The sequence below is a fragment of the Quercus lobata genome, chromosome 3 (assembly GCF_001633185.2).
Source record: "Quercus lobata isolate SW786 chromosome 3, ValleyOak3.0 Primary Assembly, whole genome shotgun sequence".
NCBI lineage: Eukaryota > Viridiplantae > Streptophyta > Magnoliopsida > Fagales > Fagaceae > Quercus > Quercus lobata.
The window spans coordinates 71,342,427-71,362,431 of NC_044906.1; the positions used below are offsets into that span (position 1 = coordinate 71,342,427).

Genomic DNA, 20,005 nt, shown 5'->3' on the forward strand with positions numbered 1-20,005 from the left:
TATATTACCAACTCTCAACAATTATATTTTTCAATTTACTATAAAATTGGAAACAATGAAACTCATTCCCAACTTCAATAAGATTCTGAAAAGTACTTGTGACAGTGTATTATCTATTTATATATGTTTGTCTTTTGTTATAAAAAAAAAATGTTAGTCTTTGTTGTAATCTGAAATTTATCAAAAACTATGTTATTCTCGAAATTTATAAAAAATATGTAATTTGAAATTCCAAACTAAACTAGATAGGGAGCAACTGTTTCAAAAGTAGTAAATTACACATAAAGCTTTATCTTAGCCGAAAAAAAAAAAAAAAAAACATATATAGCTTCTTTTTATTTTTATAACATATATAGCTTTAAGCTCTGTACAAAGCAAAGAAGGTTATCATGCTATATTTCTTATCGCAATTATTCACGGCATTTAACTTAAAAGATAAATAAGTAAAATAAGCCTATGACAAGTCAATATTCATCAACCTATCGGGCTGCACTTAATGCCCCCAAAAAAGTGTACATAGCATATAAAATAATTTTATGTCATTATTGCCAAGTTCTGATAATTTTGTTAATAGTCAATGTTTATTTCACAATGTTGTTGTACACAATAGTACGCACACTTTCTTTTTACACTAAAATTGTGACTTGTAGTTAAGTAAAAGGAAAATGAAATCTTTAAAGAAATGATTAATAAAATTTATAGAAAAAAAGTTTATCTTTACAATCTCCATAGTGAAAACTTGAAAACTTTCATTTTCAATATAAATTATAAAATTTTCTACCAAAGTGAGTAATAAAATTTTAGTGGAACCAATGAAGCCTTCAAAAAAATGGATGATGCAAACTTCAATAGAAACAAGATCAAATTTTACCATAAAAAATGAAACTTGAGAAAAAGAAAATATCACCTTGTCTCTAGCTATAACGGCTTCAACTTGACCAGTTGGTCAATTCTTTTTTGGAAAATTTCATTTTTAGCTTGTAACAAATTAAACCCTATATATAGTTTTTAAAAGTAACAAATTAAATTTTAAATTTTAATAAATAAAAAATTAAATCATAAGGCTTCAAAAGATAATAAATTAAATCCTCAACTTATATTTAACACAATAGATTGAAGTTTAATTTGTTAATTCTTGAAACTAAAGAATTTAATACTTTTTTAAAATTCAAATTTTAATTCGTTGTTCTTGATAGAATAAAATGCAAGTTCAATAGTTTTTTAAAATGTACCCACTCTTTACGTTTTTTCAGAATTTATTTTAATCCTCTAACTTTGTTTTTGTTCATTTAGTTCTCTAATTTTTAGCTTTATTCAATTAAGGTATTTCCGTCAACTTTTGTTAATTTTTTTTTTTTAAAACAAATCTTGAAAATATTTTTCAACAATTACTTGAATTTTTTAATTAAAAATTTTGGAAGAAAAATTTTTAGAAATGGAAAATTAACCACAACATATAACAAAAGTTGATGGAAAAACCTTAATTGAATAAATTTGAAAGTTAGAGGACTGAAATGAACGAAAGTAAAGTTAAAGAACTGAAATAAATTTTGGTAAACATAGAAAGTGTGTTTGCATTTTACCCTTCTTGATACTACATAGTTTAAGTTGTTACACTTCTTAGATTATAAGTTTTAAAATAATAATTTTCTTTTCTTTTCTTAAGAGCACAGTTTGCAGGTTAAATCTTTAAATTGTTCCATAATTTTTTTTTTAGAGAGAATTTCAACTTATAGTGTCCGCTCATGATGATTGCCTTTTATTATCAGATCAAAACACTTGATTAGTTTTTAGTATATGCAGAATTATATATTATAAAAAGGATTTTAAAATTTTGGAGGGCCATGGCCCCCACACCCTAGTGTAGTTCCAATCCTCAAGAAAAGTTTAGATAGCTTAAAATAATTTTATATAGTTATTTTAATTTTTTAAAATTAAAATAATTTTTAATTATTATTATTAATTTCTTTTTAGCGATCATTTGGTCCAATTTTTTTGGCTTTAATTTTGGTTTTTTGATTTTTTTTATTAATGGATTTTGAAATTTTATCTTGGATTTAAAAATCGAAGATAGAATGTCAAATGGCCACCACAAAAGCAATCGGTGGAATCATTTTGTGACCCTTTCTCTTCTCTATTGAGAATTACTTTTGTGTTATTTTTTTTTTTTTTTGAGAGTCAAAACAAAGTATTATTATTAAGATGCTGGAAAATCAGAAATTACAACGTGACTAATATCTGTTGGAACATGCTCCATCCAGACTAATAAAGAAAAAGAAACAATTGCTCTCTTAGCTAAAGCATGGGCTGCACAATTACCCTGCCGCCTAGTATGAGAGAAAGAAAAGGTTCTTAGTGAACCTACAATAGACATTGTGTCTTTGATAATCACCCCCAAGGTTCTTAGTAATTCTCTATTGAGAATTACTTTTGTGTTATTGTTGTGAATGCATCTAATAATAATGATATGATGAAAAATAAAAATATAAAGTAAAACAAACAATCACATATAAAACACAAAGATTTACATAGTTTGGTCAACTTATTGGGGGATCAAATAATATTTCTCCTGAATCTAATTTCCAGTAATCTAACATCAAATCTGTAGCTGGACTTGATACCTTTGTATGTGGAGTTATCGCTTCTTTCTTAAGGTGTTTTCTCAGCCGACAAACTACCAAATCTTTTATCTGCAACATAAAAATATAACAATGTCAAGGATGTTACCTTATTCCAAAGCCTAGATAAGAGTCACAATCAAGAAAATAATATAATAATAATAAAAAGAGGATCTATGTCAAGAAGAAAAGAAAATAATATGTCAAGAGGGAAAGAAAAAATACATATAACCCTATAATCAGGAGGGATAACAAATTAAATTCTAAACTTTTAAATAAAAGAAAAAAAAATCCTTACAGATTGCAAAGATTATAAACTAAAAGATTTCATATAATAATAAATTAAACCATCGATTTCATATACAGACTTCATATTTTAATTTGTTACTTTACTGTAGGTGCTCAAGAATTTTTTGCCTTTGACTTTGGTTTTGGCTTGATTGCCTTGCCTTGCCTTGGCATGAATTCTTGTTGTCCCACATTGGAAAGATCTCTTTCCTCATTCTAGCTTATAAGGGATGAGCCAATTAGAAAGAGTACCAATTTGGTACTCTTTCTAATTGGCTCATCCCTTATAAGCTAGAATGAGGAAAGAGATCTTTCCAATGTGGGACAACAAGAATTCATGCCAAGGCAAGGCAAGGCAATCAAGCCAAAACCAAACAAGAATTCATGCCAAGGCAAGGCAAGGCAATCAAGCCAAAACCAAAGTCAAAGGCAAAAAATTCTTGAGCACCTACAAATACAATTTAGTAATAAAATAAAAATAAAAGAACAAAAAAAATTCAAAAACCGAGACTATGTTTGATAACTAACCAAACTAGTGGTACTCTTTCTAATTGGCTCATCCCTTATAAGTTAGAATGAGGAAAGAGATCTTTTCCAATGTGGGACAACAAGAATTCATGCCAAGATAAGGCAAGGCAATCAAGCCAAAACCAAAGTCAAAGGCAAAAATTTTCCAATGTGGGACAACAAGAATTCATTCTAAGACAAGGCAAGGCAATCAAGCCAAAACCAAAGTCAAAGGCAAAAAATTCTTGAGCACCTACAAATACAATTTAGTAATAAAATAAAAATAAAAGAACAAAAAAAATTCAAAAACCGAGACTATTTGATAACTACTTTTGTTTATTGTTTTCAAAAAACTTGTTTTTAAGAAATAAACAAAAAGCAATTTTACTATGTTTGGTTAGTTCAAAACAGCACAAAACTGAGTGAGCATTTCTTGAGCTAGCCTATTAACTAGGCAATGAACCAATTTTTTTTTTTTTTTTTTTTTCTTCTTTCTAATCAGTAACAATTTATTAATAGAAGGCAAATACATGTGTGTATATCATCTTATGCCAGCACAATTGGTACAAGCATGCACATTCTGCCCAAGTAATAAAAGCAAGGCCACTAAACACATGGGCATTGTATCTTTCAACACATAACAAAAAGCTGAACGTGAAATATAACCAGTGAGCATGAGTTTCTGGTGGAGACTCCACCGTGGAGTGGTGGTGCACATATAGGTTGGTGGTTGGTTCAACAATGGCCGTGCGATCGATAGGGAGTGGAGGAGGGAGAGTGTGTTGGGTTTGGCTGCACGTTTAAGAATTGTTGGTGTGCTTTGGTTTTACTTATTTATTTTTTGTTTCACTCTGGCCTCATTTAGCTGTTTTTAATTTCCTTTGAAAATTGATATTTGGAAAACAGTTTTTGTTTTCTATGTAATTTGAGTTACCAAACATGTGTTTTAAAAACAGAAAATTGAAAAAAAAAAAAATGTTTACCTTAGCTTGCGACAGAAGAGAGTTGTCCAAGGAAAGCTCATGCAAGATCCAACGATTGTTGTCTTTAGACTCATCATTCTTATAATGGAAAGTCTTTTTGAATCCAATTCTTGTCCTCGTCATTGTTTCCAAAACATCCTTAGCGTATTTTCCCGAAGCATCGCCCTTCCAGCAACCTTTGCCGATGGTTCGCTTGATACGAGAGTCGGTAGAGGAGACCCTCTTCAACCTTGTGAAGAACAACAGCTCAAGCTCTTCCTGGATTTCTTCCAGATTTGGCCCTCCAAATGCTTCCCAGATTTTCCAAGGTTCAGTGTTGGGTGCGTAGAGATCATGTTCTGGAATACGATCGTCCTCACGGGTTTGTGTTCCTATTACCTTTGGGTAAAGGTAGTGAAGCACCAAATCTTCGTCTGTGGGACAAAACCTATAACCCACAGGGATCATCGTGGGTGCCATTGTTATTTCTCTTGAATTTGATTGCAAAAGTTCTAGCAAAAACTCTAACATCAAATTTGCATTTTGACTGGTCTGACTTGATACGTGTGTGCTTGGGATTATCTCTTCTTTTTTAGGTTGTTTTCGCAGTCGACAAACTACCATGTCTCCCATCTGCAACATAATTAAGAATGTAACAATGTCAAGAATGTAACCTTAATTCAAACCCTAGATAATAGCCACAATCAAGAAAATAATATAGGAAAAAAAAAGAAAAAAAAGATATATGTCAAGTAGGAAAGAAAAGAGTATGTCGATCAAGAAGGTAAGGAAAAATACATATAAACCCTATAATCATGAGGATAACAAATTAAGTTCTAAAATTTCATAAAAGAAAAAATTTCGATTGCAAAGATTATAAATTAAAAATTTTCAAATAATGATAAATTAAACCATCAGATTCATACGCAAACTTCATATTTTAATTTGTTACTTTTGATATTATATGGTTTAATTACTGAAACAATAGGATCTAAAAAAAAAAAAAAACTGAGGCTATATTAGTTTGGTTACTACTATTGCCTTTTGTTTTCGAAAATTTGCTTTAAGGATAAAAACAAGAAAGCGATTTTATTGAAGTTTCAAAGTTAAAAATACGTTTGAACTGATTTGAGCATTTCATGAGCCTATTAACTAAGAGATTAACCTAACTTTTTTTTTTTCTTTCTATTTAGTATTAGTATCACTAAGAAAAGACCTCACTTTAAATTGTTGCTTTAGTTTATTCCCTAAAATTATAAGTTTTCAAGTTTTCAATTTCTTCAGTATTAATAACACTATGAAAAAACCTCACTTTAAATTATCATCCTAGAATTATAAATTTTTAAGTTTTCAAGTTCTCCTATTATAAGTTTTCAAGTTTTCAATCTCTTCAATATTAATAACACTATGAAAAAACCTCACTTTAAATTATCGTACTAGAATTATAAATTTTCAAGTTTTCAACTTCTACTATTATAAGTTTTCAAGTTTGCAATATCTTCAATATTAGTAACACTACCAAAAAAAACCTCACTTTAAATTGTCATCCTAGAATTATAAATTTTCAAATTCTCAAAAAAGGAGAAAAAAAAAAGAAAGAAAGAAAGGAGAGAATGTTTACCTTAGCATGTCGTAGAAAAGACTCGTCCAAGGAAAGCTCATGCAAGATCCAACGATTGCTGTCTTTAGACTGATCATTCTTATAATGGAAAGTCTTTTTGAATCCTATTCTTTTCATCGTTTTACTCTTTGTTTCCAAAACATTCTTAGCAGACTTTCCCGAAGCATCGCCTTTCCAACAGCCTCCGCCGATGGTTCGCTTGATGCGAGAGCCGGTGGAGGAGACCCTCTTCAACCTTGTGAAGAACAAGAGCTCGAGCTCTTCCTGTTTTTCTTCCAGATTTTTCCCTCCAAATTGATTCCAAATTTTCGAAGGTTCAGTGTTGGGTGCGTAAAGATCGTGTTCTGGAATATCGTGTTTTGGAATAAGATCATCCCCTTGGGTTTGTGTTCCTGTTACTTTTGGGTAAAGGTAAGACCTCACTAACTCTTCGTCTGTGGGACGAAATCTAAAACCCACAGGGAACATCGCGGCCATTGTTGTTATCGTTCTTGGTTTCTGATGCAAAACTCTGCTCTAGTGTGTAGAACTGTAGGTATAGAAAGCGTGCGTATAGTACGTACGTATATATATTCTCAAAGTCGGTTACCAAAAGTAAATCGGTAAAGTCTTTTTTTTAAGAAAGCAAATAAATAAAGTCGGTTAAGGTTAATTAGGTGAGAGTTTGTACTTAATTAAACTCAATCAAACACTACTTAATAACTGTTTGACTTGCTATGAAAGTGTTTTAAATCTAACATTATTCTTAATTTTAAGATCGAACTCCTACCTTAGCAAGGAGTAACACACGTACAGGCCCTTTATGTCCCAAAAAATTTATAAAAGGTGTGATTTAACAATTTAAAAGGTTTCTAACCATTTAGAAAGATAATTTATTTTTTAAAATAAAAAAATATAGGTGAATTCATTCTTTCTTCCACCTTTTAGAAGTCTTCCAAAATATTGAACTAATAGAAATTCCATCCAATTTAAACCTTAAACTGCTTCATGACTAAAAAAAAAAAAAATTATCAAGTGTGTCTAATAACTATTTTTTTAACAAATTCAAAATAAATGTTAATAAGAACTCAATTAACACTTTTACATCTCATAAAACAAGATTGAACGATTTTTGGACCAAAATATATATAATATAGAAAGTTAAGTAAATAATATTTAAATATTAATAATACATTAATTAAAATTTATTGTCTTAGGTCCAAAATATATGGGAAAGGTTTTGCTGCATACTTATATGTGGCAATTGCTACATACAGGATTAATTATATGGCAATAAAAAGAAAGTAACAAGTTTCTAATGGTCCACCTGATCATGTGTATTGCACGTGATCTTTGGACACATGTTTTTTTTCTTTTTGTTACCACCTAACCTATTATGCAGCAATTGCTACATACAAGCATGCAGCAAAACTTTTCCCAAAATTTTTTGCTACCAACTAACTTATTATGCAGCAATTGCTACATACAAGTATGTAGCAAAACTTTTCCCAAAATGTATTGATGAGTGTGAACAAACGGGAGCCACTGCTAGCATACATGTCTCCTGGTTAGCAATTTCATGTTTTCAAATAATTGATGGTGTTGGTTTGCATTTAACATCAATTATTTATTTGGGTAGTGATTATCACTTACTCACTAATATTGCAGACTCACTGTACACACGACCACGTAGATTGAAATCATATTTTTTTTAAAACACGATTTCAATTAAAATGGAGAAATTGTGTTTTCAATACATTATTTTAATATTTCACAATTTTAACTAAAATGAAAACAAGATTTCAAAGGAAACATGCAATAGTAATTGTATAACGTTATTTTCCCTATTTATTTTTATTTCAGCAACTGTGGCGAGGGGTAGACAATGAGGGTTGTCCAATATTGGTTGAAAAACTATTCAATACCCTAATAGCAATGCTATCTCCTCTCACATAAATAATGGGTTGTACACTAATTTAATTAGTGAGATGTACAATTTTGTGAAATGACATAACATTGCTCTCAAAATACATATAATTACTTGTAATGATGGTTGTAGCTAGGGGCACGTTTCTTGCTGTGATGTCTCGATTTGGAATGATTTGTGTTCCAAGTCATAAAGGTAATTAGGTTATGGTTTTCACTTTGAGATTATTCAAATTTTCTGCTTGGAAAATGTATACAACTGTTTGTGAATAGTCATGCTATAATCTTCTAAATTATTTGTCCTTATGAGTATAGGAGTATGTGATTAAGATAATAATTTTGCTTTAGTAGGGCTTCTTAATTAGTTGAGAGATTTTTTTGGAAAGTCTAACTGTGTTCTAAATTTTCGAATGTGCTTCAATTCAATCCTTCCTTTCCTGATAGTATGAACTCTGAATTTCTAATGGTTGAAATCTAAATGTGCCATATATTATAACTTAACTGTAATACGAGTTTTCTCCAAAAAAAAAAAAAAAAAAAAAACTGTAATACGAGTCATGGTCACTCTTTTTTGTTTATGAAAGTACACAATTTCTTTAAGTCTTTCAGGAATAGAGGAATATATAAAGGACAGTATCATATGTAGGCAATAACATGATGTTCTTGTTATCGAGTCATACATACACTAGTCTATAAGAGTAAGAAAAATGTGAGTTTAACACTCTAGAAAAAAAAAAAAATTATGTTTATTAGATGCATATATATATTTTTAATTTCTTGAGAAAACTAAATTTCTTTAGAGCATGTTCTACACTAATTTAAATTGGATGGTTCAAGTTTTCAAGCCTTTGGTGGAGGCTTCCATTAAAATAACAGTTCTGGGAAATGGAGAAAAGAATAAGATGAAAGCAGAAGTTTGTTTACAAATTCTAAAAGCTCATTTTGTATTTCTATTCTTTGGACTGTTTCAAAATTGTATCATTTCAGTTTTATCAGGTGTCTTTAGAAGAATGCACTGTTGTAATTGAAAAGTTTCAATTTGGCCTATCACACACACAACTTTGTTCGTTCATGTTTTAGTGGTAGGTCTTAATTTAGAGGACCTACTTAATGACTCAGCAATTTAAGAGGAGAAAATCGATTAAAAAAAGAAGTAATTTCATATAATATATGATTAGAGCTGGATGAATTTGCAATGTCCCGAGAGGGTAATGTGGAAGCTATAGATTAAAGAGGTATGACATTGCAACTGCATATCAATATTTTTTTTTGGGGGATGGTTAACATTTTAATTTTGGTTTTTTGTTTTCTTTAATAGTGGATTTTGGACTCTTTGTCTTGGAAGTAAACACTCACTAATCATCACAAATCGTAATTGTTAGAATTGTTTGAATAATTGTTGTAACCCTTTTTCTTCTCTCTTGTGCATTATTTTTATGTTATTGTTGTGAATATATCTAATTGTTTTGTATTATTATTGTAACTAGTGTATAATTTCGTACATATGCACGAGTACAATTAAAAATAATTACAATTATACGGTTCAAATTATACATTTTTTTATTATAGAAAATGTTTAAATTATACATAGTATTAGCTTACATTTTTTTTTTAAACCATACATTTCTAAAATATAATGGTTTTCCATTATATATATATATATGATTTAGAATTTAATTGGTTTTAGACTCTTCGGTTTTTGCATCCAATAATTCACTTGTCACAAAAATTAAAAACTTAGATGAACACGTGGCGGAAAATTGGATTCAAATTGAAATCCAATTTCAAATCTAATTGTATTTGAACTCTTTTATTTTTACACACTCAATAATTCACTAGGTACAAAATTAAAAATTAAGTGGGACACATGGCGCAAAATTAGGAATCCGATTAAAATCTAATTAGATTTTCTCTAAGCTTTGACTATTAATATATACTAGTATGTAACCCATGTTTATGCATAGGAATGATGAATTGTAGTGGTGCTATTGATGTTGGTTTGAGTTATTAAACATATAGGACATAGCTAGATCAGGACATTTGGAGGTAATAAAATAACTTTTCTTTGCAATTTTCATGATATTAGTTAGGCCAAGTTTCTCATTACAATATTGCTATCACGTATATAATTTTGAAAATCATTATTGGATACTATATATACAATATCAATTCACAATTATTGTTTATGAAATTCTACTAAATACAATACAAAATAAAATAATAAATTGGTCAAATAGTACCTCCTAAATCGAATGGAGATAGGACTATGGGATTGTTTAGTTCAATTACAGTTTTTTATGTTCAACATCTTCGCATACAAAATATCTAAATAGAAATAGTATAAAAAATATACTCATTAGTTTAGTAAAAAATAAAAACAAAAATATAAATAATTTAATTTGTATGAAAAGCTAACAAAAACAAAATCCAATTATGATTCTAATTAAATTTTCTCTAAACTTTGGTGTGTGTGTATATATATATATATAACCTACTTAGTAATGAATGGTACATAGTCATAGTATATTACATTTATAAGTAAGACTTATAAATTTGAATTGTTTTTAGTTATACAAAAAAAAGAAAAAAAAAAGAAATTCATAAATATAAAATCTTTCAAACTCTCTCTTCTTCTTATTTTATATATAGAGTTAGATATATGATTATGTATTTTATGGCTTATTTATATTGGACTTCTCATTTTCTACACTAAATAAACTCATTTGGCATAAGAATTAAATAATTAGATTAGATGAGACATGTGGTGTAAAATTAAACTCTAATTGAAATCCAATTTTTATACTAAATTAATTTACTTGGCACAAAAATTAAAAAATTTAGATTAGATTAGACACATGGCGTAAAGTTAGACTTTAATTGAATTCCAATTTGAAATTTAATTGAATTTTCTCTCAGTTTTGCCTATCAATATATATATATATATATATATATATATATATATGAGTTTATGCAAAAATAAAAATGGAAAATAAAATAAACCATCATGCATAGAATACAAAGATGTACGTGGTTTGATCTAAGGCCTACATCCATAGGCAATGTAGAGGAGAAATTTTTACTATCAAGATTATGAGATTACAAAGGTTGAGTTAGGTTTTATGAATCCCATTAATTGTTATTTCTCTTGAATTTGTCATCAAAAAATCTAGCCAATATTCTCCTATTTGATCTGGTATATTCAAAATTTGATTGGACATATTTGTCGTCTGATCTAAAGTATAATCCGGTACACCTATAACTTGATTTGACAAATTTGTAGTATGATCTATCATAGTTTATACTCTGACTTGACGCACTCATATATGGGGCAATATCTTCCTTTTTTGAATGCCTTCTGAGTCTACAGATCACCAAATCTCCAGTCTGCACACCAAAAAAAGAAAAGAAAAGAGAATTAAGAAAATAATATTAAAAATAGAAAGAAAAAGAGGATGTATGAGACACAAATAAAGAAATAGTCTAACAATATCAAGAACGTAATTTTAAACCAAACCCTAGATAATAATAATAATAATAATAATAATAATATAGGAAAAAAATAGAAAAGAAGATATATGAGACACATACGAACAAAGAAATAGAAAAATAGTATGTCAAGAATATTTAAAAAAAAAAAAAGTATGTTAAGAAACTAAACTTATACCAAACCCAAAGGTTTTTAAAAGCAAGAAAAAATTATTAATCAAATATACTTTAATATGTCAAGAATATAATTTTTTTTAGAAACATCACTTAAAATTGTCGCTTTAGGTCTAAAATAAGTTATACCTAAATTCTATATTTACAAGTTTTCTAAAAAGGAATGACCTACAAATTTTAATCTTATTCGGTTAAACTATTTACAAACATATGAGAAATGACCTCATTTAAAATTGAACCCACCTCACTTAAAATTGAACATGTCTCACTTTAAATTATCAACTTATTTCTAGTACTCCATATTTAGAAGTTTTCTAGAAAGAAAAGACAAAGAAAGAAAAGGAAATTAGAGATGGTTAGTAAGTACCTTAGCGTGATGTAGTAAAGACTCGTCAAGGCTAATCTCATGCAATATCCATCGATAGCGGTTGTTGTTGTTGTCGTCATCGTTGGACTTGGACTTGTCGTTCTTGACGTTGTTTTTCTCATAATGGTAAGTCTTTTTGATTCCGATTCTTTTTCTTTCGTTTTGGTAGGCGCAATAAAAAATATTGCTGGAATTACCATCGCCTTTCCAACAACCTTTGCCAATGCTTCTCTTGCAACGGTTGGACTTGGAAGAGACCCTCTTCAATCTTGTGAAGAAGAACATCTCGTCTTTGTTCCTTATACAGTTATTAGCTTCTTCCATCTTCTCCCAAATCTGCCATGGTTCTTCAGTGCCGTAAAGATCGCATTCAGGGATTACTTCAGGGCATTTACAGTTGGAAATTTCCGTGGCCTTAGGATGAAGATAATGAATCACTAGCACTTCGTCTAGTGGATCAAACACGAACCCGCCTGGCCATTCAGGCGTCGACGAGGATGAAGATGATGATGCAGCTGCCATTATTGTTTGATTCTTGCTCTCTGTGTTTCTACAAATGTGCTTTGTGTGAGCGTAGGATAGGTTTAACACGGTATTTATATATATTTTTGCAACTCCTTTTCTGTACAGATACGGATTCCTTGCCAAAAAAGAAAAAAAAAATGACACTTGAGTCAGCCCTAAATCTTAACTGACGTTAGTTAGTTAGAAAGTGTACGATTAGTCACATATCCCACGACACATACCCTTAAACCTACAATATATTTATTCATTATTAAATCTTTTTTATTTTTATTATTAAATATATTTAAGCATTTACATTTTTGGATCTTGCATGAGCCTTCTTTGAAGGAATCTTTTGCATGGGGAATGTTTTCTCTGCAAATGCTATGGTAAACTTTTTCTTTCTTTCCTTTATTAGGGGTTACTCAGTTTTGTTTATTTGCTTTTGAAATCTTCATATTTATTATCTTTGCAAACTACATATACAAGATCTAAATTATTTCTTTTTGAAATTTTAGAATTAAAATTTTTTTTGAAGGAAAAGAATTTAAAAATTTAATAGGAGGATTTAAATAATATGTTATAACCCTAAGAAGAAGTTAGATATCATTTATGGTAGATGTGGGAGGACTTTCGTCTCGGCCCCCAATTAGGTATTGTTCGCTTTGAGATGGGCAATGATCGACTTACGTCCCACCCGCACGTATTTGCTCAATCTCACATCGGGGAGAGATGCCTCCCACCCTTGCCTTATAAGCCTTTAGCCTAAAGAAGGGTGTACTGTAGTGTGACGTGTACCATAGTTTTTAACTTACTGATGTAATCTATGGTTTAAGGGTCACATCCATTCAAATTTATTTATTTAGTTTTTAAAGAAAATCCATATCTAATTCAATTTCTTAATTATAGCTACAGAAATCACTTAATTCTTCTTAATTCTTACCTTTATAAAGTAAAATTACATTTACAACAACAAAATGAGCTCGTCTTTTAGATAGAAAAAGAAGAATAAATATCCTCTCTCTCTCTCTCTCTCTATATATATATATATATATAATTTCTTTGAGAATAAAACATATCATTTCTATCTAATAAAATTTGAGACACATTGATAAGCCAAGAATGTATTGACCCCCTTGTGATTTAACAAATTAATTAATTAATTCAATTAACATGCAATATACGTGGTAGCACAAATAAATCACCAAATAACTAAATGCAGTGGAAATTAAATTGACATGCATGGTGATTTGTTTATGAATGGGGAAAACTTACACGACAAAAACTCCACCGGGTGATTTTAAAGTCACTACTTTCGAGAATTCATTATTATCACAACAAGCAGTTACAAGTAAAGGAATCTCAGTACCTTATACCAACTTACAGTTGAACCCTTAATCCAATACCCAATTGAACTTATTCTGTAGTGACAATCTCTCCTTATAATGCACGGCTCCCAGTACATGACTAACCAATTCGATGCACGGATCCTAGTATGCGGCTTACTCACCAACTTGAGAAAGATGTTGGTTGTAAAGTTCTTTAGTTCATCAACATGATGAAGATCATGAAGTTCTTTGGTTACAAAACCCTACGGTGTACAAACACAGCAATTTCTTGAATAGAATGATGAACTAGGGCATATGTCTCCGGTTCACAATATGTTTGTGAAAAACTTTTGCATTGAGTTGCATCAGCTGTGACAGTCCTTAAAACAATCCTTATATATGTTTAGGGTTGTGAGAATAGAAAGCCCAAACATCTATTTACGGATTGAAGTGAAATCAGTTCTAAAAAACTGATTTTCATAAACCTCGATAGATATCCAATCTGTCGAATAGTTGTTGAGCATCGGGTTGAAATAGTTTTTTAAATCTCAATAGATACTAGCTGTCGAGTTTTAAAATCCAGCACTTTTTCACTTGTTTCTTGAAAAAACTTGCATGGTTTTAATACTTGAACTTGAAACCTTGTTCCTTGAAGTATTAAACACATCCTAAATCTACCCAATTATGAGTAAAATGTATTTTGTCAAAGGATTAGTCAATTCTATATTGACATATGTTCCTAACATTAAATCACATATGTCTTAACACACATAAAAAGAAAGAAAAGTAAAATACAATTTTGGTTCTTAACTTTACCAAAAGTTTTTTTTTTTTTCATCTCTAAACTTTAAAAAATTCATTTTTCTTTCTCAAATAACTATTGAAAATTTCATTTTTTGTACCTAAACTTTTGAAAATATTTTACTTTTTGACTTTAAACTTTACCTAATTTTTTTTCCCGGTTCTTAAACTATTGAAAAAAGTTATTTTTTATTCCTATTTCTCTCCCCAAATTATTAAAATTTTTTTTTTTTAAAGTTTAGGAAGAAAAACAAACTTTTAATAAGGTATAGAGACTTAAATAATATTTTACCCATGAAAGAAACATACAAAGTTACCGTAAGTCAAGAAGGTTCTAATAATATTCTACTATATAGATGGGTTTTTTTAAAAAGGAAAGAAAAAGAAAGAAGTAAATTAGAGATGGTTAATTAGTAAATATCTTTGTTTGTTGTAGTGATGATCTTGTCAAGGCTAATTAAGCTCATGCAAGATTCAGTGCCAGTGGCGGTAGTTGAACTTGATATTGTTTATGTATCGTGATTGAGTTATGGTTCTTCTTGTAACATAACATAAGTCTTTTTGGGTATACTCCAATTCTTTTGTTTTCAACCCTATCAAAAATATCACTGGAATTACTATCACCTCTTCAAACTTGTGAACGTACAACATCTTCTTTCAACAATTTAATTTATAAAGGGTTCAAAACATGTTTAATTAATTTTGAATATTTGTGAAACTTTTTTAATATTATTATAAACCTAGAAATCTAGAATTATGAAGTTTTTGTAATAAAAGAGTATTACATAAATAAATTTTTTTTTAAAGAAAACTTTTGCCGATAACATGAGTGATTCGGATAATAACTTATTTGTTAGCTTCTTTTACTCAATTTATTTAGACACAATTTTTTAAAATTTCATTAAAAAAATTAAAGATATGAAGAGGATAACAATTAACATACTAACTTCATGTCAATAAATACAACTTAGCTAACGAAAAAAATTCTTATTTTATGTATGAGTGTGTGAATGACAATTATATATATGTTGCATCACATGATTCAAGTACTTAGATAAGGATCATTATACAAACAAATAGTTGGTATTTTATATAACATTTATTCATAATAATTGGTATTTTAAGTAAAATTTGTTTATAATTTCTTTCTCCATTAACAAAAGAAAACATACTCTTTATCACTTTGAAATGGTGGAGGAAACCAAAGATTAATAACACCTTGCATTCACACAGCCACGGTACGAAATTCCTATCATCTTTAGATACAGAATTTAGTAACAAATGGGCGTTTTAATTTCCTAATTATGTTGTTTTTTTTGTAATCCATATTTCCAATCCAATTTTTCTATATATAAAAATGGATCTTCCTATAACCCAACCAAAAGTATATTTTAAAAAAACATGAATTTTATCTTGGTTTTCTCACTCTTTCCCTCTATGTAATTCTCTCTCTTATGTTTTTTGCTAGAGTTTTTTTTTACTACCATAAATAGATTCACAATTTTTGCCAATCCTCTCTTACGCAATAGATTTTGATTGGTTATCTGTTACTTTTATATAAACTCACTATTTTTTCTCTACTAATCACACTCATCCACATAGAGAATTGTAACAAAAGTTGTGCATTTTTTTTGCATTATTGTCCACTATGCTTGCTTTTGGTGCTCCAAATTCCTTGTTCGCGTGATTTAAATTTTGCATGCCAACGTTTGAGTTCTTTTCAGAATGTTTTAGAAAAGCACCCGATAAGTAATCCACATCAGGTGGTGTACTGGTGCCTTTTTTTATTTTTTATTTATTTATTTTTTTATGTTTGCATGGTGGGGATTGACAGCCATAACTGGTTACCACGATCTCAATGTTTTCGACCAGTAGCTTATTCGATGCGACAACTCGCCATTGGTATGGAGGACGGATCCAATCCTTGTTCTAGAACTCCACCTGAGATGACATTTTGGGTATCAAACTCTGAAACACTATGTTAAGAAGAAGTCTAAAGCTAAAGGTGAAGGTGAATTGAAGAAGGGTAAAGCAGAATTGAAGAAAGCAAGTAAGTCTGGTTTGAAGGCAAGCATTGCACAGATAAAGCATCAGAAAGGCTTAAGGTGTGGCTGAAGAGGCACTGGCTTAATTTTATTTCGTGGAGCATTTTTAGGAATTTTGTTAAGAGTTGGTTAGAATTTTTCCCGTGCTTTTGCTCTCCTTTCTGATTTGTAACTGCTTGTATAAATACAAGCTTGTTATGTAAATTAGGTAGTTTTTGTAATTGATACATCAGATCAATAAGATTTTCTTTCCTCACTCAGAACTTTCTACAATTTAATTTCTTTCTTGATCTGTGATTTCTTGCTTTAGCTTGTGTTTTTAAAACACTACCTGTCTTTGTGGATAAAGCGACACCATATTCTGTGGGAATGTCCATTTGCTCTTAATGTCTGGGCGTTGGCTCGTGGGAAAGAGTAGTTATGAGGCCTTTAGTTTCTACCTTCTTGCTAGAGCTATGGTTGAAAGGCTTGATGTAAAGGAATTGGAGATCTGGGCAATGATCGCGTGGTCACTATGGAATGCTAGAAACCGATCTCACTTTGAGCATGTTCAAACTCACCCCACTGTCATTCTGAGAGTGGCAACTTCGTTACTCGAAGAATACCAACGGCTGGCCTTGGCGGGACCCCATCTATGAGCTTTGGTTTCTCCCTCTTTTGTTATATATATGTGTATATATATATATATATATATATTTTTTTTTTTTTTGCTTCTCCTGGGGTTGCATTCCATTGTGTTGGCTTTCCTTGTACAACCTCCAGGTGTGGGAACATGTATTCTGTTTTCCTCTTTTCAATATAATTCTATCATTTGAAGTAAAAAAAAAAAAAAATTCCTTTTTGAAAATTTAAAATTTAAAATATTTAATCAAGGTTTAAATAATATGTTATAGCCCTAAGTAGAAGTTAGATATCATTGATGGTAGAATCATTCTTATTATTTTCTTTATAGAAATGATAGTGTGGGGCCGGGGAATTTGTGGTCCCGGCCCACTTTATATTAGGGCCCAAGGCCTAGACCGAGGAGACCTATTGCCGAGAACGCGTAATGAAAGCCCCAAAAAGGCCCAAGAATGTGGTCGAGGACGATCTCACGCTCAACATCCCACAAGACACCTAAAGAAGAAGGACGAGTTTAATGCAGGGATAAGACAAGTGAAAAAGCTGCCAATACTGTATTAAAGAACTCTGCGTCTGACAGGCCCATGCTCTTCACCATGCTATTCAACTTTTACGTCTACTCTCAACCACTTTAGGTATGGGCTGATAGAACAAATCTCCATCCCAAAAAGTAAAACTTATACGTGGACATTGAAAGGGAAGTAACTACTAGTATAAAAGGGAAGAAGAACCAAGGGGGAAGGGGATCCCTCAGAGGGTGAAGTCCTAAAAAAGGGAGGAGGAGAAGAACACTAAGCTCCTCGGACGGGGTCCGAGGACAAAAACCCCATAGGTTGCACTGAGGAAAGGTTTTGTTAATTACGCCAAGTTCACCCTCATATGAGCTTCCGTAAAAACCACGACTAGACCGCTGTCCAGTGACCAAGGTCCAGCTTTTCAAGCCCACACTCTACAAATTATGTTGTTCGGGCCCTTTACATGTAAGCCCAATGTCGTTCTTGGGTCGTAAATAATCGTGTCCCTACAGATAGTATTTTTGGGTTTTTTCCCCCTATTTCTTGGTTTTTAATGTTTTAAGATTATGTTCCTGACTCATAATATATATATATATTATATATATATATATTATATATATTCTTGACATATTAGGGTATTTTTGAAATGATTTTTTAGGTTTTAAAAACTATTGAGTTTGGTTTAAGGTTAAGTTCTTGACACTTTTTCTTTGTATATTTTTCTTCTTTTTTTCTATATTATAACGAAATATTTATACGTTAATTTTAATTTATTACTAAATTGTATCTGATTTAGATCCTATTGTTTCAAAAATTAAACCTTATAATATCAAAAGTAACAAATTAAAATATGAAGTTTGCATATAAATCAATGGTTTAATTTATTATCATTTGAAATCTTTTAATTTATAATCTTTGCAATCTATAAGGACTAATTTTTTTCTTTTATGAAATTTTAGAATTTAATTTGTTATCCCTCGTGATTATAGGGTTTATGTGTATTTTTTCTTACCCTCTTATATGAATAGATTGTATAAAGAGTAATGCTACAGATACAAATTATTTTATAATATTTTTATAAACTGCTGATGTGGCGAATTCTTACTAGTTCTAATATGGGCCCATCACTAACATCACATTTTTACTTACAATAACTATTTGGAAAATGCTAAAACCACATCAGCAGTTTATAAAAATGTTGTAAAAAAGTTTGTATCTGTAGCATTACTCTTCTATAAATAAATTGAATATACATATGGGGAACAACTACACAAAGGGTGCACTTGTATGGAATTCTATAGCATGAAATATGTTGCAATATGTACATATGAATGATAGATAATTAAGAGGGAAAAAAATTCAATGCTTACTTTTATTAGAAATAATGATTTTTTTTTTTAAATTTTTTATTTGGTCTTGTTCTTATACATACAAGACTATTCACCGTATATACAAACAAAAATATACATCACTGATTTCAGTGAAAATTGAAATTATCTGCCTCATACTATATAAATTTGTTTAAAATTAAATGGCGTAAATCAATAAATAATATATATATATATATATTATTTCCTATCCTTTTTTACGGGTTTTGTTTTTCCACTCTGAAAACATAGAACATTCAATAATTTTCATTCTCAAATAAGAAGCTCGCAATGAGTTTTCACTCAAATTCTCACCGTCTCACCTCACCTCCATATCATAACCTCTTTGCATTATGTGTTGTAAAGAAATGTAATCTTAATTGAAAGGGGTTAATATGATATATGCCAATATAGATTAGGAATACTTATACATTTCATATGGGTTAAAACTTAGGAAAAATTATTTAAGTATTGTATCTTAGATTTGCCAATTAAATTCAACATTGTAACTGTATTTAATTATTTATTAATGCAGCACATTTTTGTAAAAACTAAAAACAATTAAATTTAATAATGTGATTTATTAATCAATGCAACTACATAGTGAAATTAATTGAGAATCTAAGATACAACACACAAGAAGTTGTAACCAAGTTTTATCTTTTCATATGATCAACCAATTTCCCGCATCATAGCCACACATCATAACATCATAAACATATAGCATGGAAGTGAAACTAATTTGAAGAAAAAGAAAGGAAGAAAAAAAATATGATGCATATTGTTATGTCCAGCAACATACCAATTCAGATTGATGAAGTCTAAAGTTTAAATAATTATACGATTACATATTAGGATATTCTTTTAGATTCTATTTTGTTTTGTTTTGTTTTCAA

At 29.9% G+C, this 20,005-nt stretch overlaps 2 protein-coding genes across 2 annotated transcripts; both read right to left on the reverse strand.

Moving 5' to 3' along the window:
* Nucleotides 1-2,537: 2,537 nt before the first annotated feature.
* Nucleotides 2,538-6,473, reverse strand: LOC115981394 (NAC domain-containing protein 86-like). Its single transcript, XM_031103531.1, has 3 exons — nt 5,997-6,473; nt 4,397-5,008; nt 2,538-2,690 (listed from the first exon to the last, which is right to left on the reverse strand). Exons 1-3 carry the CDS (start codon nt 6,471-6,473, stop codon nt 2,538-2,540), a joined length of 1,242 nt encoding a protein of 413 aa, XP_030959391.1.
* A 4,557-nt stretch (nt 6,474-11,030) lies between these two features.
* Nucleotides 11,031-12,450, reverse strand: LOC115981395 (NAC domain-containing protein 41-like). The gene is made up of 2 exons (XM_031103532.1): nt 11,929-12,450; nt 11,031-11,285 (listed from the first exon to the last, which is right to left on the reverse strand). The coding sequence occupies exons 1-2, from the start codon at nt 12,448-12,450 to the stop codon at nt 11,031-11,033; spliced, it is 777 nt and encodes a 258-aa protein (XP_030959392.1).
* Between the last annotated feature and the right edge of the window lie 7,555 nt (nt 12,451-20,005).